The sequence below is a fragment of the Emydura macquarii genome, unplaced genomic scaffold, assembly GCF_026122565.2.
Source record: "Emydura macquarii macquarii isolate MOO-44397 ecotype Brisbane River unplaced genomic scaffold, CSIRO-AGI_Emac_v2 contig_383, whole genome shotgun sequence".
NCBI lineage: Eukaryota > Metazoa > Chordata > Testudines > Chelidae > Emydura > Emydura macquarii.
The window spans coordinates 14,765,203-14,792,691 of NW_027130520.1; the positions used below are offsets into that span (position 1 = coordinate 14,765,203).

General features: G+C 38.8%; 1 protein-coding gene across 3 annotated transcripts in view; it reads right to left on the reverse strand.

Moving 5' to 3' along the window:
• CSMD3 (CUB and Sushi multiple domains 3) overlaps window positions 1-27,489 on the reverse strand; it is a 1,042,296-nt gene that overhangs the window by 400,306 nt on the left and 614,501 nt on the right. For all 3 annotated transcript variants that reach the window (XM_067537409.1, XM_067537408.1, XM_067537407.1), the window contains 3 exons: window positions 22,184-22,322; window positions 12,869-13,056; window positions 8,220-8,408 (listed from right to left, as the gene is read on the reverse strand). In XM_067537409.1, the coding sequence (XP_067393510.1) occupies window positions 8,220-8,408; window positions 12,869-13,056; window positions 22,184-22,322 (516 nt within the window). The remainder of the gene's footprint in view (window positions 1-8,219; window positions 8,409-12,868; window positions 13,057-22,183; window positions 22,323-27,489) is intronic.

Here is a 27,489-nt window from a genome sequence, read left to right on the forward strand (position 1 = left end):
CTGGGTACCAGAACTGGACACAGTATTCCAGCAGTGCTCATACCAGTGACAAATAAGGAAGTAAAATAACTTCTCTGCTCCCACTCGACATTCCGCAGTATATGCATCCCAGGACTGCACTACCTTTTTCTGCCACAGTGTCACACTCGGAATTGATTACCCATCACAACCATCACATTTTTTTCAGTCACTGTTTCCCAGGATAGAGTACCCCATCCTATAAGTAAGGCCTATGTTCTTTGTTTCTATATATGTACATTTACATTTAGCTGTATTAAAACACATATTGTTTGTTTGCACTCAATTTACAAAGCAACACAGATTGCTCTGAATCAGGAAACTGTCCTCTTCATTATTTACCACTTCCCCAGTTTTGTGTCATCTACAAATTTTGTCAGTGATTATTTTATATTTTCTTCCAGGTCATTAACAGAAATGTTAAATACTGTAGGGCCAAGAAGCAATCCCTTGAAGAACTCCACTTGATGACAATTCCTGGTTTACAATTACATTCTGAGATCAGATAGCCAATTTTTAATCCATTTAATGTGTGCCATGTTAATTTTATATTATTCTAGTTTTTTAATCAAGGTCATTTGACAGGATCTATTTTCTAGAAACCCATGCTGATTTGTATTATTTACATTACCCACCTTTAATTCTCTATTAATCAAGTCCTGTAACAGCCAGTCCATTATCTTGCCCAGGATCAATGTAAGACTGACAGCCCTATAATTACCTAAGTCATCCCGTTTAAAAATTGGCACAACATTAGCTTTCTTCTAGTCTTCTGGAACTTGCACAGTGCTCCAAGAATTATTAAAATATCAGCATTAATGGTCCAGCAAGCTCCTCAGCTAGTGATTTAAAAATTCATACATGCAGGTTATCTGGACCTACTGATTAAAAATGTCTAATTTTAACTTAACTGACATTACAGAGACTTGGTGGGATAAATCTCATGACTGGAATATTGTTATAGAGGGTATAGCTTGTTCAGGAAGGACAGCTTGGAGAAAACAGGGAAGGAGGTGTTGCATTATACATCAAGAATATATACACTTGTTCTGAGGATCAGAAGGAGGGAGATCAGATGAAAGTCTTTGGAAGAGATAAAACGGGAAAAGCAGGAGAGATGTCATAATAGGGATCTAGTATACACCACAAAATCAGGAGGAGGAGGCAGATGAGGCATTTGTAGAACAAAAAACAGATATATCCAAAACACATGACCTGGTAGTAATGGCAGACTTTAACTAGCCCTACATCTGTTGGAAAAGTAATATGGCAAAACACAAATCACCTCATTATGCAAGTCATTAATGAAAATATTGACTAGTACTAGACCTAGGACAGACTCTTGTGGGACTCCACAAGATACGTCCCTCCAGTTTGATGATTGAGAACTACACTTTCAGTACGGTCTTTCAACCAGTTTTGCACCCATGTTATAGTAATTTCTTCTAGATCACATTTCCCTAGTTTACTTATGAAAATATCAAAAGACTTATCACAAATCAAGATATCACATTTACATCTTTCCCTCTAATTACTAGGCAAGTAACACTGTCAAAGAAGGAAAATTAGATGTGGCATGATTTGTTCTTGACAAATCCATGTTGGCTATTCCTTATAAGCCTATTAACCTCAGGTACTTACAGACTGATTGTTTAATAATTTGCTCCTGTATCTTTGCAGGTATCAAAGTTAGGCTGTCTGTTCTATTCTTCCCTAGCTTCTCTTTGTTCCCCATTTAAAAACAAAGTACTATGTTTGCTCTTCTCCACTGCGACCCATCCTCTAAGAATTCTCAAAGATAATTACTAACAGTTCCCAAGAGGTTCTATAAATACATTAGGAGCAAGAAAAAGACAAAGGAACATATAGGTCCACTACTATCCACAAAGAAGAGCTAATAATGGAAAACATCAAAAGGCTAAAGTTTTTGCTTCAGTTTTCACTAAAAATGGTAAATTGTGACCCGATGCCTTACACAATTATTATGGAGGGGGGAAAAAAAAGCAGGAACATAAGGCAGAATAGGGAAAGAACGGGTTACAGAATATTTAGATAACTTAGATGTACACAAGTCAGCGGGGCCCGACAAAATTCAACCTAGGGTTCTTAAAGAACTAGTTGAAACAGTTAGTGGTTATCTTTGAGAACTCATGGATTTCAGGTGAGGTCCCAAAAGAACAAACATAATATCTATTAATTATCTAGATGAATCCAGTGGGGGTCTATCCTGGGTCCATTACTATACAATATTTTCATTTACTTGAATAATATGAGTGTAGAGTGTGCTTATAAAATTCATGGATGATACTAAGCTAGGAGGAGTAGCTAGCACTTTGGAGGAAAGGCTTAGAATACAAAATGACCTTGACAAATTGGTATGAATCAACAAGACAGATTCAATAAAAGACAAGTGCAAGTGCATGTTGTAAGGAAAAATCAAATGCACAACTACAAAATGGGGAGTAACTGGTTAGGCAGTAGTACTGCTGAAAATGATCTAAGGGTTATAGTGGATCACAAACTGAATATGAACCAACAAATGATGGAGTTGTGAAAAAGGCAAATATTCTGGAGTGCTGTATGTAGGACACGGGAGGTAACTGTCCCACTCTACTGAGCACTCATGAGACCTCAGCTGAAGTATTTTTCCCCAGTTCTATGCACCACACTTTACAAATCCAGAATCCAGAAGAGAATCTAAAAAATGACAAAAGGTTTAGAAAACCTGACCTATAAGGAAAGGTTAAAAAAATAAGGGATGTTTAATCTTAAAAAAATAAAAAAGATTGAAGAGGAGACCTAATGACAGTCTTCAGATATTATAAAGATATTGGTGCTCCATGTCCACTGAATGTAGGGCAAGAAATAATGGGCTTAATCTGCAGCAAGGGAGATTTAGTTAGATATTAGGAAAAACTTTCTAACTATAAGGATAGTTAAGCTCTGGAATAGGTGTCTAAGGGATGTTGTGGAATCTTCATCACTAAAGGTTTTTAAGAACAGGTTAGACAAACACCTGTGAGGGATATTCAGATATACTTGGTCCTGGATTAGTGCAGGAGGGCTGGACTAGATGATCTCTATAGGTCCATTCCAGCCCTACATTTCTATGATTCAAAGACACACACTGTATTTTCAGGATCATATATTAATATATAAATAAAACAGGGACTGTACCTCATTCAGAGCACTAAATGGATGGTGCTCACAGAATTAGGTATCTTTTTTTTTTTACCCTCATCACTCAATATGCAGCAAATATTATCTACTGCATGCCCTTCATACCCTGCACTGAGCAAGGAATTATTAATTTCCACATGGGCTTTTCTATGTCACTATCACTGTAATATCTAAGCACTTAACAAATATAAATTATTTTATAATTTATTCTCTTCCAGGGAATGGGAAGGGCTCCAACCAATGGATTTCTTCTACTTTGAAGAGGAGCCAATGCAGAGATGTTCTGCTATTCACCCCTCTCCACACTCTGAATATTTACAAACACTGCATGGGAAAAGTTACTACAGGATTTTCTCTCCCCAGAAAGGTATCTGGAATCAAGCCACTGTCTTTCCTTCTCTCCAATGGGTTACACCAGTTAAAAAGCTATCAGAATTTTATACTGAATGAGGAGGAATAGTGTCCTGCATTCTTCTAACTTCAAGGGTAGAATCAAGATGGATCGTGCCTTGCAGCTCATGCAAGGGACAGCCTACTGGGCAAATGTTTGCTTCCTTAGGGGCCCAGTATAAACCTTGTCCTATTTATAATCACTCAACAAAAGTTAAAGATTCAGCAATTAAATTAAAATTAATCATCTATGAATTGATTAAATTTACTAGAATAAACATACTCAATCCTGCCTTTAAAGCATATTTATTCAATGGACAATTGCCATTTAGCAATGTGCTCTAGAGGAGAAAAATCTCATTTATTTGATGAACTGCATGCTAGTTCAGCATCTTGAAAAAGAAATGTATCACAATATGTAAGGTTATTGCACAGCAGAGAATATTTTTCACAGAAAGCATGTTAACATTATTTTAGATGGTAAGCATTTAGTGCCTGGCAAAATAAGAAAATATTACTTCTATGTATGGGATCTATTTAGAAAAAAATAGTCTTTATGGTTTTGTCAGTTAATGGGTTCCACAGCTCTTCATTCAAAGAGTCTGACTGTGATTCAAATACCCTATTATGAAACGTATCCCACAACAACAGAATTCCAGCTTCAGAAAGGTGGCTCTTCACCCAACCTTCCATCAATGAAAATCTTTAAGATCAACATTTCATTGCACCTCCAAATGAGTCTCAGCTTCAAAACTAAATTGTTTGCTGAAGAAACCAGTCAGATGCCTAGCAGATATATACCAATACTTGCAATAGGAAATATCATGAATAACGTAATAACTTTCTTCATAACAAACAAGGCATTCATGAGTCAATCAGCTTTTTTATTATTCCCATTAACCTTTAAATCCTCATTGTTCTATTTCCTAACCCAATATCATCAGATATTAACTCTATGGACAATGTTATATAATAAAAGTAGTGCCTTCTGCACTATATATATGACATAACAATAAGCAACAGAATTTCTGCTGAACAGACCCTAATGCTACCCAGATACATTTTTTCTAACAGCACATACTGGTATAAAGGATGTTTACTAATGGGGTAAAGATAGGAAACTAATGCTCATGTGGAATCAAGGAAGAGGGGATAAAAACTATATCAGGTTTTCCCAATGTACGATCCAAGGTGAAGCAACGGTTAATTGCTAAGAAACATTCACAGTGAAAATTTCACATGAATACCATCTTTTCATCTGACAGGGAGCTCATTGCAGTTCCTGTTTCAAAAGAAGACCTTTCTACAAAATGTCAGATGCAGTAGTGGGTATCACTTTGAATTTGCCATTCAAACCTGTCATTTTTGTCTGACTTCACATCCATACACACATGGTTGTCAGCTCTGAGGTGGTATCGCTGGATGCTCAGGCCATCAGAATGGGGAACAGGTTTTAGTGATAGCCCAAGCACACAGCAATAAAGAATTCAATATGTTGAAATTTGTGAAAGTGCAGTCTTGCAGCAGCCATACACAAACAAAGTGATTTTGGATCTCAGTTCTCTCTGAAGTTGTATCAACACCTGAGTTTTTATCTGGAGTTAAGCGATTTCCCATTACCCAACCACAAATATTTGTATCCTGGAATAAATGGGTTTTGTGGAGGTAGAGTAGAGCTGGTTGAAATGTATTCGATGAATCATTTATTCACTGAAATGTGCAGTTTTGGTCAACTTTAAACTATTCATGAATTTGACACAAATTCACTAAATAATTTCAGCCTATATTTTTTTTCTTACACAAGGGGACCTTGGAATCATTCACAAAACAGGAGGAGTAAGGGCTCACTGAGGATGTGGGAGATCCAGGTTCAGTTCCCCCCTCCACCTGATGTGTCTCTCACCTCCCAAGAAAGTATCCTGCCCTGTGGATTCTGGGATACTCTGGAGCAAGTCCCTTACAATCTTTTCTGTTGAAGCTGTTACACTTTGTAACCACTGAACTAAAAATTATATGGGGGGCAGCAGCACTGCCTCCTCCTCCCCCCACTTCCTGTTTTGTGATTCTAGGCCTTTAAAAATTCTGAGGAACAAAATGTTACAGGTCAAATGAAATGTTTCATACAACTGTGATACTGTATGATTGAAATATGACCATGTTATCATTGATATTGCCACTGTGGAGGCTTTAGAAAGAATATGGGTAACAGCTCCTCCTGTGAGTCATCAAAGCATGTAAGGATATGTCATATGCGCATGGGACCCTGGACTCCATTTTGTGCCTGTCACTTTCCACAAGCTGAGGCTGTGTGTTTTGTTTGAAAGAGAAAATCATCAGGCACATGGCAAAGGATATAAAAGACCCTTGAAACACCTTCATTTTTGCCTCTTTCCTACCCTGACTATTTGGACAGTAGATTTACAATTAAAAGTAGCATTTGAACTATGGACTGAGGACATTCCAATCTTTTGGAAGTTGCTAGACAGACTTTACAAGACATCAATTTATTCCATCACTGCTCTGATCCTGATTTATGAACACTGAAATGTTGGCGGCCCAGTACAATTTGAGTTGCTTGACCACTGTCCTACAGGCCTAGCATAGCTGCAGTTCCTTCCTTGGCTATTCTGACCCCTGTAGCATGATATCTTCCAGTTGGCAGAGACTGAATAACTTTATAGATGTCTCAGTTTCTGCATACCAGGGCACATAATAAGACAAAATACAGAAACTGTATTGCTTGCAGCTGCACATAGATAATGGTGATGGGAACGACAAGTTATCCTTGAATGTCTGGGGGTACGCTGTTTTATTGCCAAGGGACATACTTTTATTCTGCCCCTCCTATCACCAGATATTGTTTTGATGACCCCAAATTATCGTGGTGAGAATGGAATGTAGTTATGGTGGAAACCCAATGTAGGTAATTAGCATATATGATAATGAGAGAGAGATAATTAGGTGAAGGTTGTTTATGGAAGGGTATAAGTAGTCACCACTTAGACAAAGGGGGTCGCTCCATCAACACCTGACTCCACAGGAGGTACTGCCGGTTGGACCAGAGGATCCACTGACTCCCTGGCGGGGCCCCTGAAGAAAGCCGTTCCTGTACACAGCCTTCTGAGTAACTGCTTAGCTCTCCAGACTTAGTGAGTATGATATATTGTAGTTTATTTTAGGCTTTGTATCTAACTAGTGTATTTATAGAATACCTTGCACATTAAACCTTATCGATCTGCCAATCGGGTGTATCGTGTCTCACTGGTATCCACACTGATCACAAAGTGTCCAGAATCAACATGAAAGAGTACTTGTATTAACCATTATTAAGTCTTTCCTGTATTAATAAACCTTTAGATTTTAGTTACTAAAGAATTCATAGCAGAGTGATTATTGGGTAACATATGAGTTATATATTGACCTGGCTAAGTGGCTGATCTCTTGAGATTAGAAGAATTCTATATGTGATTAAATTGGTTTTCAATTACCACTCATCATAGAATCTAGTGCAATGGTCCACAAATTCTGGGGTGTGCCCTCCTAGAGGACATGGAGGAATATTCGGGAGAGGGGGAGAATGGCAGGGCCCAGGCCAGCTCCATGTGGAGGATGCTCTATCCTGAACTCTGCTCTGGACGGTCCCATCCCCACGCTTCTGCCCTAGACTAGCTTCCAGCTGTGACCCTGGCCCCGACCCCAGCACGCAGCCATGGCCTTGGCTCCTGGCCCCCTAGCCATGGTACCCAGCCTTGGTTAACGGCCGCGGCCTCAGCCCCTTACGCCCAGCCTCAATTCCCAGCCCCATAGCCATGGCCCCCAGCCCCTCCACCCTGCCCCCAGACCTCCAAAGCAGCCTTCAGCCTCCCAGCTGTGGCCCATGGCCCCCCAGCTGTGGCCCCTTCATTTTTACCCCAAACCCCGTGGTCCCATTCCTGGTTCCCATGGCATTGCTCCCAGCCTTAGTCCCAACTGCAGCCCCCATTAGTCTAGTGTCTGGATGATGGAATAAGTGCCAAAATGCCTAAGGAAACTTTTTGTTTAACTTTTTGATAACCAGTGTGGTCAAACAGAAGTTTCTTTTTTCAATGGCTTGGTATAATCTAATGATAGAATAATCACCAGTTTGGGGTGAACCTGCCCTATTTCTCAGCCATCTGTCCTGAATCTGGCATCCTCAGCTGTGACTACCTGAGGCACAGAGACAACTCAAAGTGGACTTTTTTGATTTTCCAAAAAATTCTGAATATTTTTTATACTGTTAGACCCAAACTGGAATTTTTCAGTTCACTGGCAGTTCTGATTTTTTTTTTTAAATTCAGTTATTCATTCAGCTCTACTCCAGACTAGCCTTTACCAACATGTTAAATATGTTAAGTTAATTGATTACCAATCAACTTGAGCTACAATACACTGTATTGTAGATATACCGTATATTATCTGCTGTTTCAATTAGCTGTATGTTGTGCTCTGCTTCTACAATTAAATATTTCTATACAAAAATATATATTATGTAAAAAAATGGCTTTGTTCTTAAATTTAAGTGTTTTATGTTGGCCTCAGAGTTCTTAATGTCTCAGAAAAACACGTACATGTCACACATACATATTTATACCTAGTCAATTCATTCTTACCATCACAAGTTGGGAGTGGGTGGCTCCACCAATGGTTTTTTTCACATAGCAGAGGCTCTTCGTGACTCAGCCTGTATCCTGGATCACAACCAAAAGATACGGTGGAACCAATGGAGAAGTCATGACCATAACGACGGCCATGAACTGGTATGCCAGGATCCAAACAAGAATAGGTATTAACTGTTACACCTGGAATGCAAAGTAAATATGACAAAAAACAAAGTTGAGTCTTTTAAAAAGCATTCAACTGTGCTGGAAAAAAAAAAGCCACCATTATAACACATATTTAGCAAAGTTATCATTAGTCTATGTTTTTGTGTGTAACAGCATAGTCTAACATCTTACTTTCACTTGTTAGGTGAGCACCTGCAGAAACAATGAAGAGAAGAAAGGGGGACTAAGAAGAAAGAAACAAGAGGCAGCTTAATTTTAGATATGTCTCAAAATTCAAACCTTTTAAGTTTGTTTCCCAACAAGAAAGACAGATCGTGCACAATTACAGTATGAAAGAACAGGGACGGAAAAACACAAAAGGAAAAAACAAATCTCAATTATTTCAGTTAGAGAAACAAAACAGAAAGTTCATTAACAGAATTTGTAAGAATGAGAATGACATTTCAGAGAAATCTAGCTACAAACGGAAAGGCAGCTATTGCAGAAAGCAGACATCAATTTCTGATTTTATTTGATATTCAGAATCTTAGCTGGTTGGTTGGTTGATTTGGTATCTCTTTTGGTTTTTTTGTTTTATTTAGTTTGTTTTGTTTTGTTTTTGTAATAATCTGAAGGATACATTTTACTGCCAAAAATGTTATAATTGAAATAAAACAAAACAAAACAAAAACCTTAATACCTGAATCTCATGAACAAGTTGCTACCACTGACTAAGACTCTCCTCCCAGGTCTTTGAGGGGAAAACATGAGAGACAGTGTTGCTTATGAAATCAGTATCACTAGTGGAATAAGTATACTTAGAAGAGAAAAGTTAAAGCACCAGAAAAGAGAAGTGGGTAGTCCAAGACAAAGAGAATGGTTGGGCAAGACTTTCCTCCTCTATCCAACCAAGATAAAAGAAAAATAATTTCAATAGTATAGAAAAACAAAGACAGAAAAAGGCATTGGATTCTAATAGGATGGTGGAAAAGCTGGATGCTTTAAAGGAGCCATTACTAATGAATATGAAAATCAATCAGAAACTGTCTGCTCTACAGAATGTAACCTGAAAAAGGAAGAATCTGATGAGAAGATGGGAAAAAAGCCCCACAGAATGAGGATGAGACAGCTACTATCCAATCAGATACCCATAGTGTATGGTAAACAGATCAGTTACTACTGAAAGGGTATTTCTTCTTTATAAAATATAATATTAAGGTGTACATTTCCAATGTGTTATGTTATAGCTTGAATTAATATTTCATTACCAACACATCATCTTAGAAAATAAAAATCTTATTAAAAAGACAATTTAAAATAAAATCACAGATTTGGTTAATTTGGATTGACTTTTTATTCTGTTTTATTTCAGTTGTAGCAAGTATAGACTTTTGCCCCTCAAAATTGATTTTTTTTTATATCCTGCACCCAGGACAAAGGAAATAAGAGAATGTGTGCTGAAATGGTGGGAGCCTTTGAAGAAATTGAACAGAAGCACAATTCTGAATCTTAGTGGTGATTAGGTGAGACACCATTTATTTGTGTGCACAGGGAACAGAAAGAGCATCAGAAAGCTACTCTGCATATTCAATGTATATGAATACCCAGGCCTTGATTCACAGCAACACTTAAACATGTGCTTGACTTTAAGCATGTGTTTAAGTGCTATTAAAGTTATGTGCTTAAGTGCTGTCCTGACCAAGGATGGGCTTAAGTACATATGCAACTGCTTTCCTGAATGAAGGCCTCAGTATTTTGGTTATTGGGGATTGGAGGTAAGAGGGAGTAGGATGGGAGGTAATGCCATAGCCTCTCTGAGGCTCATCAGGTTCCTATGTTCTCCATGATAAAACCTATATCAAGAGAAAAATGCATAACCAAGAATCTGGCAGATAACTCCCCTTTTTCTCCCCAAGTACAATATTGCTTTGGGGGAATACCTGCAGTACTTTCCCTCTTATATGTCTGGTTGATGTTATGTATTAATAATGTATTTTATATAGTTGCATATGTAACACTATATGGGTTTTAGTACTATAGTCCTCAACCTTATACTGTAGGTGTAATCAAATGTCAAGAGAACAATAACTTTCTTCCAAAAGAAATTATTCAGGGCATTAATAGAAAAAAATATTCCTTAAAAAGGTGTAGTAATCAAGTAAAAAACCTGATACATTTTGACAGTAGTTCCATGAGTAATTTCTTACTATACTGTTTTTATTTTTTTAAACCAATCATTCACAACACTGTAAAATACTATGATATGGAGAACATTTTAAAACACAGAAAACAAAAAAGTATTGCACAATAGTGGGCATACGTGTTTAGTGATTAGGTCATCGAAAGTTACTTACCAATAACTTAATTTCTCTACTTATATTCTCTCCACAGATTCTCACTCTTAGATTTGTATAGCAAAGAGTGTAACTCCAAGAGTGGAGATCTGTGAAGGCAATTCTACAAAGAAGAGAATGTGCTTTATAAAATATAAGAAAAAGGAGGGACTCCTGAATGTAAGGACTAGCAGAGATGAACCTCTGTCAAGGTAGTTCAATTTTGTGGCCTATCAACCTTAACAATTTCCTTTAAACACATCCAGTTAATTCCTTCTATCTCCAACAAGAAATAATATTTCTCTGCTTTATCATGCAGAGATTCATAATTCACTTCCCAGCAAGCTGATGCTGGGTATTCTGGAGTGATGGTGTGCTCAAATGCTGAGCAGTGACAGTGACTTGTGTCACTGAACAGTTATTCCTCTAAGTGAATAAGGAAAGGCACTGATGGTTTTCAATGAAGTACCATCCAGTCCTTCAGGGATGACTGGACAGTGGCCTTAAAAGACATCAAGGTGGGTTAGAGCTGAGAAAAATGGGGGAGGTTCTCAATTCTCCATCAAGTACAAGAAAAATTCCAGGGAGGGGAAACACAAAACATTTTATAACTACTAGAAGATTTTATTAGATCAACTGCAGACATTTTGAAAGCAAGCTTCACATGGTGCTTATAGGAACTTTCAGCAGCCTGAACAATAGAAATTACTCACTTATACATTGTACCATAAAGACACTGTCTTTACTGTTCTGGGATAATGTAAAAGTGTCACAAAGGATCTTAAACAATCAGATCATGTGGGAATTATTCCCTTGTAGTGGTTCCAGTAACCATTGATGTGGAAGAAAAAAAAGTTGGTAGCAGAAGATCTGCATGCTTGATGTTAAATAGAAGGTAAATACATTGAAAAAGTCATTCAAGAACAGCTTATTCATGTGAAAATATGACCCATGTAATGCTGCCAAGGTCAATGAGCTTTATAGTAGCCTGCTATACAAAGTGCTGTTCACACAAAATATCTTGATGTTCATTGCAAAAACATTTTTGCCAAGTGATTAAAAAAAAGACTATATGAATCATGCATATTTGAGTTAATGCTAATCTCTTTTAATGCCATCCTTCCTACCACCTTGGAACATAGCTCATCACCTTCCTTGTGTACCTGGCAAGTTTCCCTAGACAGATGCACACCACTGTTTCCGAGAGAGAATACCATTGCTGAATAATTTAAATGAGAACGTTTTATTATGGCATTCTTCATTTCAATTACTGTATACTACAGTCTGAAATATGTAGGTCATGCTGAAAGTGACATCAGAATATGACACAAGGCCTGAGAAGGACTTAATTTACCATTAACAATCAACACAGAGTTATATAGAAAGTAAAGGACATGATCAAATATTAGTATTTTTGAATTCATTCTGTATATACATTTTAAGTTTTAGAGATGTTTTCTACAGTGTGATAACCATTTGAGCTATATAGAGACAAAAATAATATTAATGTATTTGATGAGCTATAGCTAAACATTTTATATTTGTGGGTCTAAAGTTAGACACCTACATCTATATTTAGGCACTAAATAAATAAATGGCCTGATTTTCAGAGGGTCTGAGCAACCCAAACACCTAAACATTAGCTTTATTTAGGGTTGCATGTACTCAGCCCCTCTGAAAATCAAGCCACTAATTCAGGTGCCAAAGCACAGATATAAGTGCCCAACCAAATTTGAACAGTGTGACCTATATTTACACAATGTTATGATAGTTACTGATTTTACATAGTTTTGCAAACACAAAAATGCTTTGGACTACTTAAAAAAAAGAAAAGAATAACAAGGCATAAAATTATCATCCATTGACTCCAACCTCAGTCTTCGGTTTATTAAACCAGTAAGTGGTGGGAGTACAAAAGCAGCAGCATCAGACCCTAAGGGAATGTCTTGCATATTGCTCAGTAGTATAACTCTTTTGACTGATTAAGAAAAGCTGTATTGGACTCTGGACAGAATCCCACCAAATTCTCTTCAGCTGGATGTATGGTAGCAGTGATTCAGAGTAGTACTGAGGGGATAAAAAATTGTGTGTATTTGTGTGTGCCCGCAGGTACATGTGTTTTGGAAGGGGGGAAATCAAAGAATACAGTACAATGTTACTTACTTTCATAGTGAATCTTGAATCCATTATTGGAACGACTGTTGTCTGTTGTAAAGAGAAGGTAAATGAAATTGCTGCTACTGAACAGAAACTGCGGGACCTGTGTACCATTATAAGAACCCAGAAGTGGAGACAGAAGGTTTGGTCCATCATGAACTTCCAAAACATCATAATTGAGTTCAGTCTGAAATCTAGGATTGAGAAAAAACACACACATACACAAATATATATATATATATATATATATATATATACAGACACACACACATACAGACACATACATAGAAAATAATTGTATTAGACAGAATTACATTAATTTAAACAATCAACATTTCAGATTTTAAATCTTATTCAAATTAAATGTAACACATATGCAGTATTTGTATCCTTAATAAATGAGGATTAACAAACCTAAGGTAAATGAATAGTATTATTTCAACAATAATATTCAAAGTGCTAGGAATATACTTTACTAAGGATTCATGCCTCTCTCAGAGGACTTGAAGGGCTAAAATTGAGTCATCAACTCCAGACAATCAATAATCTCCCAGAAATAATCTGTGCCCCATTTTTACTGTCATTATAAGGTGAAAATTCAAACAAATGTATATGATATGTACAAGAGATTTTTTTTATGAGTAAAGCAGGAAGAACTGATTTATAAAGGGGATATCTATAGATTTAAAACCCTGCACATTATCCAGCCAGATTATTTGAATCACTTGTCAATGTAACATTCAATGTACAACACTATTAACAATACAACTGAGGTTTGTTTTTTAATAAGGAGATGGACAATATAAATTTGTTAACACACAATTTAAGTGTGTTCAAAATACTGTGCAAAAGGCCTAAATTTTCAAACCTGGGTGCCTAAAATTGGAGTACTACCATAAGTAGGTACCTAATAAACATAGCTAATTTGAGAAGGTGCTGAGCTGCTGCTGCACTCCTTGACTTTCATGGGACTAGGGGGTGTCCTGAACTTCTGAAACAGAGCCACATTTATTTAGGTGCCTTAAATTTGGAATTAGGAACCCAACTTTAGCCAACCAAGTCTATAAATTTTAGTCTAGTTAACAACATAGGAAAAGAAATCAACCCTATGGGTTTGTCTAGAAATACTTTATAATGTTTACAGCATGAATTCCCATAATCTTAGAGCAATTTTGATTTAATTTACTGAGAAAAGGAACACAAGGGATATGGCAGTGCTTTCTTCTATTGTGTAAGTCTTATTCTATAAGGCACAAACAACATGGAAGTGCTTTTTACTTTCATAAAATCCTAATCTCAATGTATATTGTTGCAGCCTGTAAGTAAGGGTTAGATTGCTAGATAGATCCCTTTTGGGCTTGGATGACAGTGTGTCAGTTAATGCTTAATTGAGACAAGACAGAACTGATGGTAAGTAAGGGAAAGCGTGTGTGTGTGTGTTGTGACAAAACTCTTCCTCCACCTCAGTGGGTCCAGCACTTCCAGCAGGTCAGGGAACTGCTTCACCCTTTACTGTTCTTCCACCCTGTAGTGGTGGGGGAGGGTAATACGGCCTCCTTAAAATGGCCACTCCCTGCTGGCTCACAGTACTGTCTCTGGTTCTCATAGGCCCTTGCCTCTTTGCTGGGGCTTTTGCCCCTCCAGTGAATAATCAGTGGGGGGTAGGGAAGCCCAGTCCCACCCTTGACTCCAGGCTCCAACCCAGAGACCCTACAAGTACCAGTCTCACACTGTAGCTTCAGAAAAGCTGCTAGCTTCCCTGGGTTACTTCTCCACGTCCATTGACTTAATGTCTAGACCCTGCTCAGACAGGGGCCCTTCCTGGCCTCCTTGCCCTGGAAGGCTCTTGACCCCTGACAGCCCCACTGGGCGTGGTAGTGCCCAAACCAAATGTCCAGTTCAATCTTTCCCTTCTGGCAGGGTCTCGACCCTTAGGCTTCTAGGCCTGGGAAAGGTCCTTTGCCCTTTCCGGGGAGGGTTTTGCCCTCCCCCAGTCTTTATCCCTGCAGGGTTCTCTCCTGCCAGCATTCTGCTCCCTCTCCTAAACCCTCCTAGCTCTTGACAGCATCTTGCCTGTTCACACACTCTGCTAGCTTGCCTCACTCCCACAACTCCAGCCACACCCTTTCTCTGGAGGGGAGGTTTTTGACAAGTCCTAGGCAAGGCCAGGTGTATTAATTAACCTGGAGTAACTCCTGCTCAGCTACCGGAGGAAAAGGGACTTGCTGATCCCGTGGCTGATATACAGGCCTTCTAGAACTCTCCGGTAGCCATCTAGTCTGACCCCGTCACTATATATCATATAGCATTGCAAGTGGATGGCATCTGAGACTCCAAGCTTTGGCACTGCTCTTCCTTGTCTCTCTATATCCTTCAAGATCAGGAGAAGTGTCTCTACTCCTGTTCTTGAGGGATATATGCTAACATTTGTCAAGGAAGAGCAGTGCTTCTGGATACCACATTACTCTTGGAGTCTCAGATGCCATCAGTGGCCAAAGCATCTTTTTAAAGCTGCATTTGACTGGTTGATTCCTGTCTCTCTAATGTGAACTTTGCAATTTACGGATTCTCAAGTGTATTGCAATGCACTCTATATTGATTGACATTAAAAGGTCTGCAGCAACAGAAAAATTGCTATACCACTGTATCTGAGATTCCAGTTATTCCCTATGCATGGAGAAATACCTGCCCAACTACTTGTAATGGTAACTCTTAATAACTGTTGTGCTTTTAAATACACTCCAACATGTACAGAAGTCAAAGTCCAAGAAGCCAGGGACATGATTCAATGAAGCAAGCTACATGCTTGCTTCCTACCATCCTCCCCGGCCCACAGTGGGAGAAGAAGGTCCTATGATAGGCTGCTTGGAAAATATAATCACAGACAAGGACCAAGGAATGGAACTGAGCTGCCTGGAGTACTGAGTGAGGGTTAAAAATCATTGTTGAAAAAAACTATTGAGGAATTTTACAGCAATGAATATTTTCAACTAAAAGCTGTTCCTCTGTATGTTTGTGTGGCAGTGAAGGGTGGGAATGAAAGATATTTCATGGAAATAGAATAAATTAGCATTGCTAGAGAATGCAGAGGTTATTGCTGCAGAATTTAGGCGTCACTGGCATGGCAGTTGCTCCCACTCTGTCCTGGAGAACCTGGGACCTTATGCATAGGTCTGCCCTAAAAGGCTAGTCAGGATATTGAGCTAGCACAGAGATGGTTGCTTATAATATAAAACACCTGCTCTCTAGAGGCCTCACTAGCTTCTAATTTGCTTTTGGGTGTTGATTTTGATCTGTAAAGCCCTAATACCGGAAACCACACCTCATGCAGGCATCTCCAGTTCCCTTTTCCCTAGCCACACATAGAGCAAATATAAGGCAGAGGAAAAAAATCTCTATATAGCCATCTTCCTGGGTTTCTCTTCTTCTGCACAGGGCAACTATCAGGCCAGACACGCATGAGAGTAAAGCTGAACCTCCAGAAAAAGGAAAAATGTGGCAAAGATAAGAGGGTGGATTGCCGTTATAGGAAACCCTAAAACAGGGGCATCCAAGTGAAGAAGAATGTTTGAAAAAGGAAGACGATGGGATGAGAAGAAATAAGCATTCACCAGAGGAAAGAGGGAGGGCTTCCTGGGTGAGATGGACTAGGAATATGTGAATGTCTATGAGGTTTTTGTTTGAAAGTTTCAGGCAAGTGAAAGGATTACTTCAAACTGGTGCTTGGAGGTCACAGTCACATATTGTAACACTCCTGGTAATTTTTCGTCTCAACCCACATCCTAACTGCTGACACCCTCACATTCCCTTGCTGGTTACCTTCGTGTTTTAGAGAGAGTTTTGGAACTGACAGGAAAAACAGCCAAGCCAGCCAAAAACCTTCTGTGTTCCTGGTAGTGTCCTCTCTAATTGCTCCTTCCTAATTCTTTGAAAACATTTCCCAAAACTTTAAACCTCCAGGGAATTAACCAGTGTTCTAATAGTTAATCTTTGCTACTGGGCCTAGTTTTATTGAAGACTCAAAACATCCCATAAACCATTCTGTGGGAGTCCAACTCATTTAAACAAAGAAAACAATCCCCCATTTCTAATCTCATTTTTTCAGAGGTAGCAAGCATTTCAGTTACCCAAACAAATCAAGTCAATCAAACATCAAACTATATGTATATTCACCACATGTGACCCTATTTTTAAGAGGCAGGAGTTGAGTAGTATGTCCAGCCACACTGAGTAATCTCATTAGTCAAATTACTTTGGTATGCTGATCAGCAGTGAGATGATTAACAGCACTGACATTTAAATTGTCATAATTAGGCTTCAAGATTAATGCCATAAAATGAAGAGTGGCAATTCACATTTCTCACTGCTATTGTTTCAAGTCAGTCTGTGTTGGTGCAGACTCAAAAAAGACAACATATCTCATCTCATTGTCACAGCTATCACTGTCACCAGAAGGAGTAGAACCATCAGAGACCAGAAATTCATAAGAATACAACAAAATCTAAAGAAATCTACTGGAAGACCTACAACCAGAAAATTAATGGATTTTCTATGTCTGCAGAGGTCTCTTTATTCTAGTTGTTTCCAAGGCATTTGTGCAAGAATGTCTTCAGACAGCAGCATTTCAGGAGTAAAGCTAAAAGTCTATCAAATTTACTGAGTCCTATAGATCTTCAAAGTCACTGGGGAAGGAGAAACTATAGGAAGGAGAGTGAATTCAGAATGGCATTGAGTGAGAATGGGAACCACTGTGTAAGTGACAAGCTGAAAGGTTAAACTGGCTTATTTCTTAAGGAAATATGTATTGCCAAGCAGTTGCCTCCTGTATAGAAGATACAAACTAGAGGGATCTAAATATTTTAGACCTGTAAAATAAATGGAATCATGTATATCTTGCCCCTCTCATAAAGCCATAAGAACTCTGAAAATGACCATACACGTAACTAAAATTTGTAAATATTTACACTGATGAATGTTTTGAGCAACATGCATCCCTTTCTGAACACAAAGGTGAAATGCAAAGATTTGGATAAAATATATAAAGTTGTAGGAAAGGTTGTAAAATAGGGAAAAAAATAAGATGGCTGTATTTTTAACAAAATTAACTCAAGAAACTGTGCTGCAGACTTCTTGGTTTCCTCACTGAAAGGAGTGATACAACCAATACCACAGGGGAAAGGAATGAGAATAGGAGGTCAGACTGGAAGGCTTATTTAAACCTCTGTTTATGCTATCTGTGATGTCACTAAGAACTTACTCGAGCAGAGAAAACATGATGTCCATAATTTATGAAGAGAATAATTGTCTCACACTGAGATACCACATTAATTATATTTTGTTTTACTACCCATTTTGTCCTCTTCTGCAACCTAACAAAGAGGGTATTATTTTGCTTTTTAATCAGTTCAAAACAAGTTTTTCCTTTTGAAATTTTAGTTAATTTATACTAAAAAGGTAACAACAAATTTTAGAAAAGTCACAATCAAAATGAAACGTTTCAGTTGATCCAATCCAAATTTTCTGGGAGGAGACGATTATTAATTCACAAAAATTTTATGAGATTGACTTTGCCAAGGTTTGCCAGGACATTTTTTCCAAATCTCCAAAAATCTCAGGATAGGAAAACCATTTCCTGACCAGCTCTAGTGAATAGTCCTTAGTGACACAAATTATGCCATTGCTTTGTTTTAAATGAACATGACCTTTATTTGCATAAACAAGGAATAATCACATGAGTAAAGAACATAAGATTGGACCTAAATTAAAACAGGTGGGGGGGAGGTGGAGGAGTGCACTGTAATGTTCTTTTCACCATTATAAATTAAAAATGCCTATTATATATTTTTCTCCTAAAATCAACTTCTGAACCAAACCCAATCCTGAGAAATGTCAGCAACAATTTTTTGTTTATTTTTTTTAAAGAATCTACAGCATCACAATGGTAAATCAGTCATAACAGACCAATCTTAAAAGTCCTCTCACTTAAATTAAATGAAATCAGCAGACAAGAATTGATAAGGTTGACTGTATTTGGTAAGTACCATATAAAAGCATTATAACTTTATTTTATTTCCTATATTTTAATTAGTATTAATTAGTATTAAATTTAGTATGATTACTAAAGCCCCAGTTTTCAAACACCTATTCATGTTTTTGACTTAAGCACATGTGCAGTCTCAGTGAAGTTAGAGGACTGCTCACTTGTTTAAATTAAGGAAGTGTATAAGATTTTGCAATATCTATGGACACCTGTACTCATTTTTTTCTTCTTCAAATGACATCTCCAATACACTCTTAGGACACTGCAAGTAATTTTAGTCTTTAAAGTTTTAAGCAGAATTCTCCATTGACTACAATGGAAAGTTCTGCCAAAAATAAAAATGAAAATAGAGATGTTTCAGTATGGCCTCATGTATAAAGTATTCTTATGTACATTATTCAGACTAAGCAAATCACTTGCTATTATAGGATACTAACCACAAGCTAGATTCACAAAGAAATTAAAGCATGCTCAGCATCACCACACCTACATGTTTAGATGCTTAGAAAAATCTTTGGGATTCACAAAAACCAGCATGCTAGGTCTAAACTAATCCATGGAAGATGCCAAGTTGAGGAGTGTGCTAAACCCCACCCTTCTCAGAGATAGGCTCCTGCCTCCACTTGGGATTCTCGGCTGCAAACCCTCTCTTGGTGTTAGGCACCTACTTTTAGCTCAATGGTTAGGGTACTCACCTGGGATGTGGGAGGCAACCACTTCAAGTCCCTCTTCCCTCTGAGTGGGAGAAGGGATTTGAACTGGGATCTGCCACCCCTCAGAGAGGGTCCTAGCCTCTGGGCTATGGGATATTCTGATGTGGGGGGCTCCCTCACAATTTCTGCTGATGAATTAATTCCACTGTGGATAAATAATTTTTAAAAATGCACCAGGGGCACTCCATCCTGGGTCTCCCACTTCAGTGCTCTAACCAGCAGGCAATAGAACCATTCTCTTGCTTGCTCTGTCTCTCTGTCCACTATGGCTAAATTAATTAAATACTCATTGGGAAAAAGAGAGAAAGTGAGCACACATATATGATGTCTTTTAGCCTCGTGGCTAGAGCAGTCATGTGGGAGGTGGAAGACTCAAGATACAATCCCTGCGCTCTGCTTTTTTAAAATTAATTATCCACCATGGAACAGCTTTAACCGGAGAGATTGAGGGAGCCCCACATCAGCACATCCCACAGTCCAGTGACTAGGGCACACACCTCACAGGTTCAAGTTCAAATACTTTCTCTGCTCAGGCAGAGGGCAGACTTGAACGAAGAGTCTCACAAATCCCAAAAATTAACCACCTAAAAGTTATGAAGGAGGTCATTGTTCCCTTCCCACACCCTTCGCCATTTTATGTAAGCTCATTTATAGGGGCCTGATCCGGTAGGTGAGCTCTGAACACATTTACTGGATCAGGCCCCACAAGCAAGTGAAGAGAGGAACACCTATGTTCTCCAGCCCTTGCAAGGCTTTGGGGATTAGGCTTCCAGACACCTACCATGGGGTTGCAATGCATGTGCTCAGAGGCAGAAACATAGGCAGCTAGGGAATTTTTACTGCAAAAAATTACGAGCTATGCAACTTTAGGTGCCTGCAAAGTTTGAAGGCAGCTGAGCAAGGTTTTTGGGAATCCCAACAGGGCCTTATTGTGGGATTTTGGTGGCTGAAGTGGCAGTGAGGTGCCTAAATTCATTTGTGAATCCAGCTCCATGTACATTATTTGCATGGCCAAGATGTATCATGTAAATAATAATAAAAAACACTTACAAAATATTTGTGCCTTATAACTCCAAATGTTCCCACAAATGTTCCTTTATTATTAGCTCACCAATTGGCTTATTTACAATTATAATTTACCAAAAGATTCTAGCGCCCACTGACAAAATGTAGTAGATATTTTACTATATTTTTTGTGAATTAAAGCTTAGTTTTGCTTTATTTTAATGGACTTTAAACAAAAGGGATCAACAATTTTCCAGCAGCTTCTTTTCCTTTTATGGGGAAGAGGTGGAAGCAATGGATGTAAGGTACTGGCCCTTCTTTCCCCACACCTCAACATGTGGCATTCCACTTTCCTCAGAGGGCTGTATCTCTGGGATATGGGAGAACCAGTAATGCAGAGAAATCTGAGCTGTGTGGCATGTGGGAGCATGGAAATCCATTCACAGAGGTTTCTTCTGGGCACAGATACATGATTATCTGACCTAATAGTTTTATTTCTGAATATCAGTGGGGGCAATCCCAGCCCCACTGAGTTCAAAGGGGTCAAGATTTCATCCTGCATGTTGATTGGAGACAGGGGCATGTGCAAGAATTTAAATTCCAGCTCTTCTGGAGGGGCACATTCTGTGGTCCTGCTGTGCCCAGATGCCAGAGGAGCTGTGAGCTTCGGCCAGGGCTCCGGGACCAGAGGAGTGTGTGCCCTCCCTGCCAGGGCCCGGAGGCTGGAGAAGCTCTGTGCTCCACCCCCGCCGATTATTGGGGAGAGTGTGTTTCTGCTTGTCCCCCCTCCTCCCGTGCACACCCCTGATTGGAAAGATTAGAAATTGAAAACCTAAAAGTTGGGCTAATACTCAGACAAATAAAATAGGTTCTTTGGTTTGAAAAGTGTTGTGTTTCGACATATATTCTTCTGATGAGGGAAATAATTATGTAAAATATTAATAGTTCTGCTGATAAATAATTTATAAGTTCTTCACTCATGCTTCCTTAAAGTTTTCCTTATTAAACAGACCTCTAGTATGGCAGAGTCCAACTTCTTCATATCAATAGTATGAAACAATAGCAATATTATTTTAGATCCAATTTAACGGGACCCATGTAAGCAGACTTAATCTCATGTGTATCCCATTCCAGGATCAGCATTTTAGAAACAATTAAAACATAACTGGAGGCATTTTGCTACATACATAAAACAAAATTAATAAAACATCTCTATAAAAGAAAAGGTCACACATTCATAGCTGTACAGTTGCAACATGTTATCAGCAAAAAAAACTGAACCTTTTAAGATACATAGAAAAATTTAAATTGGCTAAAATTAACAACAAAAAGAAGTATTTTGAAAAGCTCTGCAATAACTTAAGAGCACCATTCCCATTAAAAGCCAACAGAATTTTTATGCTGGGAAGGCACATTGTTGCTTTTGAAAATCCCACCCAGTAAAACAAAATCCTCAACTATTCCAATCAAACTGTAAATGAACTTTATGACAGAGAAAATAAATTCCTGGTTATGAGTAAAACTGGAAAAAATATATCAAAGAAGAAAAACATTTGTCAAGACCTTTCAAATGTAATTTTGATAGAGTGTCCTGGTTCAGCTTCAATCACCCACTCACAATTCAAGGAGTCTTTATAGTATCCAGGCCAGCCTGGAGAGAGGATTACTCCACTGGGAGATGAAAAATGCCCACCACAAGGAGCTAAAAATAAAATAATAGAAAGGATATAATAATGGAGATTTACAGGTTGTAGATTAACATCATCACCATTATTAAAACAGACGCACAATGGTTTTTAAATGTATTATTATTATTACAGCAAGATGTTTAAGGCTTTTTCTTTTCAAATATCTTAGGCCTCAATCCTACAATGAACTTTGTGAGGAACATGGGGCTACCTACACAGAGCTCAATGCCGGTTCAGAGCCTAAAAAAAGCAAAATCATATATGCGTTGTAACATTGACAATGACTATTACATTTTAATGTAATAAATACAATATGTCATCTTACAGACAAGGACAGAAAATCAGAATGTACTATTTTTAAATATGTTTGAATAGCTAGAATTTATAACTACAGATTTTGAAAAGGATATGGAGAAGCTTGGATTGAGTCCTTAAAATATGTGATCTGGACATGGCATGGTTTCTGAATATTAATTCCAGCTGACACAGACCTGCTGTGTAACCATGTGCAAGTCACTTGACTTGGCACAAATTCCCCATGTGTAAAAGGGAGATACTTACCAACTTCACAGGGATGTTATGAGGAGTAGCTAAAAGTTTGTAAAGCATTTTGTAGATGTAAATATAAGTATTATTATTCTCAGATATAATTGAGTGTATGTGGGTTAAGAAAAGCTTAATTAGAATCAACGTAATTCAAACTGATAGTTTATAATTAATGTTTTACAATGGCTTGATGAAATTTCAATCATGGCAATAAACTAGCTATTAATTATAAAGTTTAAATTATAGTCCACTGTAGTTATCAAACAAATGTTCATGAGTATTACATATAAAAACAGTAGTATTAATTAGCAATCAGGGTCAATCCAGCAAAAAGGAACCTGAAAGACTGATAGACCATTTAATTACATCGTGATATTTGATTCCACAGACGTGAAAGCTACTTCCAGCCCCCATTTTAAATCTATGAAATGCTATGGCAGTGGTACTTCACATTGCTAATTCCATTTTAGACATTCTGTTAGGCATGCTGTGCCTATTCTCCTCCTATGTAAGGATCTGGGTATTGCCAACATCTTAGCACAGCAATGAGCTTCATTAGCTAGTCAGAGAAAAATGATAAAGAGACTACACTCAAAATCGCCAGTGCTTTTCTGGCCCAGAGTTCCATTCTGACAGTCAGCCAGCAAAAGGAGAAAAGAAGATATGCAGCTATGAATGGGCAATGCTCCTTGGAAAAATAAACCCTACCCTATCTAAAATGTTCATATATTTCTCACAGTGAATCCTTATGGTTCTTAAATGATTGCTATTGTGGTATTTACCCAGGAAGGAACAAAATATCACACAGGAAAGGCAGCTTTTCAGATCTTTTCCAACCATCACTGGAAGCATATGTGCCAGAAATATCCCTAGAAAGTCTGTCCAGTTGTTGTGAATCCAAAGATTAAGCTAGTTTATGCATCTGATACAAATCCAAAACCTTTGCTTATTTATTGTCCAATCCTGATCTGTAAACATTCTGGGATGCAGTTATCACTACATGAGCTGCAAAAAAACAAGTGTCTTTCCCTGACACCAAAATTAAAAAAGAAGGATGGAAGGAATTTGTAGGAGGAGAAAGCTGCCAAAGTAAGAAACCAATGGAGGAAGATCCCTCTACGTCACCACTCCTTTAGCAATAGAGCAGGGTTCCAATCAGTTTTGTTAGATGCTGAATGGAAGCAAAGGAAAGGATTTCTCCATCCTAGCTAGCGAGGCCGTTATCTCCCAGGTGGGAGGATCAATGACGCAGAAATTGGCACTTTGGGAAGACGGTGATCAATGAGATCTAAGTCTTGCAAACATTATACAGGTGCTTAACTTTATGCATGCAATTATTCCCATTGGATTCAATAGGGCTACATGTGTGTAACATTAAACCCATGAATCACAAGGGCCTTAAATGAGATCATCTTCCCCTGTATACCTTTGGGGGAGAAAAATCACTGCTGCAGAGCTGCTTACTTGCTTTTTTTATTTATTTTGTGGGAGGCTAATATTCTCTCTATATAGAAATTAATTCAGTGAAATTTCTAAAATCCTAGAAATGTAGTAATTCTATCACTAGCAGAATTAATATTTTAAAAATAGATCAGAAAATATTTATGTCATTCCAGCACTTCAGAATGGCAACTCTAATGCTAAGACAGTTTATTAATTAAATGCAGATACAACATGGTAAACTGAGCATATATTATGCACCTGTTTTACCTATTAATGAAGTAAAGAATGCCTTGCCCTATAGAAAACACAGTCAAAGAGGCAACTGATCTCTACGTATCTCTCTCGTTAAAGTAACAAGCTGAGATTTTTATTTTTCTTAATTAAAATGCTGTATTTTCAAGGAAGTTATTTTAGTTCCTTACTCCAGGGATGAAATTTCTCTTACAGTGTTTGACTGAAAAGCTTGGTAGCCTTGTGAACCCAGCCACTGATTTGGCAGCACTTGCTGCAGGGTTCGGCCAGTTTATTTTATTTTTTTCATTATTTTAAATTAAAATGGATAACCAGAGGACAAAGTACTTTACAAAGAGCAGGGAGCAATACAGTGTGGGCAGTTCGATCCAGTTCTTGGCTTTGTCTTGTGTTGCTGAACAGTGATTTTATGACCTTTGAAGGGTGTTAAATCTAAGCCCCCCTTGGTCAGAATATGAGACTTAAAGCAGAGAAAATGGGGGTGAGGTGGAGAATAATAATATAGAAGTAGATTGTCACTGACCCTAACAGAGCTGCACAGACATGTAAGGCCACCCAGCCATATTAGAGTAACTTGGATTGCAACTTTTATCCCCTCCGGAGCGTAACCTTTGTGCTACTGCAGTCCTTCCTTCCCCAAGTGCGATGGCACCACACCATGGATTAGCAGCATAAGGGCTAGGTTCACAAGAAGAATTATGTCTTGTAGTGCCTCTCTTTTAGGCTCCCTGCTACCTAGTGGAATTCACAATCCTGAGCTAGGTGGCAGGCTCCCTATACAACATACTGGGGGAATTAGGCACCTAAAAAGAAGATTCACAAAAGCCAGCACATTGATCAGAGAGTCATGTAAACTAGCCTGCAGGAACTACCAAGGAGAGCCATGTGGTCTAAGCTGCATCCCTCAAAGGAAGTTTGGTGCCTAACTCCAAGTCTATGGTAGAAGCCTATCTCTGCTAAGGATTAGCAGCCATGAACCCACTCCTGGAGTTGGATGCTTAACCCAATCCAGCCCTTTCTCATAAAACAAAACAAAGGCAGGGGTAGCGAAGGTGGTGCCGGCCTTGTACCCAGGATGTTGAAGACCTAGATTCAAATCTCTGCTCTGCCTGATTCAGTGCAGGGACTTGCTGAGTTGCCAATATCCCAGCTAAATCAGTCTATTAGGTATAAGGGAGGCACCACCACTACTCACCAGCTTCCAGCAGCAGCAACAGCAGACCTCCAGATGTAGAAGGAGGCTGGTGAGGATTCTTAAGGAGGGAATCATAGAATCATAGAAGATTAGGATTGGAAGGGACCTCAGAAGGTCATCAACCCAACCCTCTGCTCAAAGCAGGACCAACCCCAACTAAAGCATCCCAGCCAGGCTTTGTCAAGCCACACTTTAAAAACCTCTGAAGATGGAGTGTCCACCACATCCCTAGGTAACCCATTCCACTATTTCACCACCCTCCTAGTGAAACTGTTTTTCTTAATAGCCAAACTTGACCTCCCCCATGGCAACTTGAGACCATTTCTCCTACTTCTGTCATCTACTACCACTGAGAACAGCCTAGTTCCATGCTTCCTGGACCCCCCTTTCAGATAGTTAAAGGCTGCAATCAAATCCCCCACATTCTTCTCTTCTGAAGACTAAACAAGCCTAGTTCCCTCAGTCTCTCCTCATAAGTCATGTCCTCCAGCCCCCTAATAATTTTCATTGCTCTCCATTGGACTTTCTAGAATTTGTCCACATCCTTTCTGTAGTAGGGAGCCCAAAATAGGACACACTACTCTAAATGAGGCCTCGCCAGTGCCAAATAGAGGGGAATAATCACTTCCCTCGATCTGCTGGCACTGCTCCTACTAATGCAGCCCAATTTGTCATTGGCCCAATCCACTAATTTGTCTATGTCACTCTGTATCCTATCCCTGCCCTCCAAGGTATCTACCATGCCCCCCAGCTTAGTCTCATCTGCAAACTTGCTGAGGGTGCAATCCATCCCATCCTCCACATCATTAATGAAGATGTTGAATAAAACCAGCCCCAGCACTAACTCCTGGGGCACTTTGCTTGTTACCAGCTGCCAACTAAACATCGAGCCATTGATCACTATCCATTGAGCCTGATGATCTAGCCAGCTTTCTATCCAGCTTATAGTCCATTCATCCAACTCATACGTCTTTAACTTGCTGGCAAGAATGCTGTGGGAGACCACATCAAAAGCTTTGTTAAAGTCACAGTATATCATGTCCACTGCTTTCCCCATGTCCACAGATCCAGTCAATCAAGTTGATCAGGCATGACTTGCCCTTGGTGAATCCATACTGACTGTTCCTGATCACCATCCTCTCCTCCAAATTCTTCAAAATGGATTCTTTGAGGACCTGCTCCATGATTTTCCCAGGAACTGAGGTGACACTGACTGGTCTGTAGTTCCCTGGATTCTCCTTCTTCCCTTTTTTAAAGATGGGTACTTTATTTGCCTTTTTCCAGTCATCTGGGATCTCCCCCAATCGCCACAAGTTTTCAAAGATAAAGGCCAATGGCTCTGCAATCACATCAGCCAACCCCCTCAGCACCTCGGATGCATTGCATACGGCTCCATGGACTTGTTCACATCCAGCTTTTCTAAATAGTCCTGAAACTGTTCTTTCACCACTGAGGGCTACTCACCTCTTCTCCATTCTGTGCTGACCAGTGCAGTAGTCTGGGAGCTGACTTTGTAGGCCAAAAGCTTGATTCTATGCAAAATATCCTTATTCTTTTGGTATGTGCCAAACCACCACAGCCGTCTCTGTGAGGCTTTGCATTTTGAGTATGTAGGGCGATCTGTTCACTATTGATAAGTTTGTTTGAAACCACCATCTGTTTGTCCAAAACTAACACCTGGTCATTGATTATCCTGTTTGTAAAGTTACCAAATATCATTCTGTGAAACTGTTGCTATTGTTGAA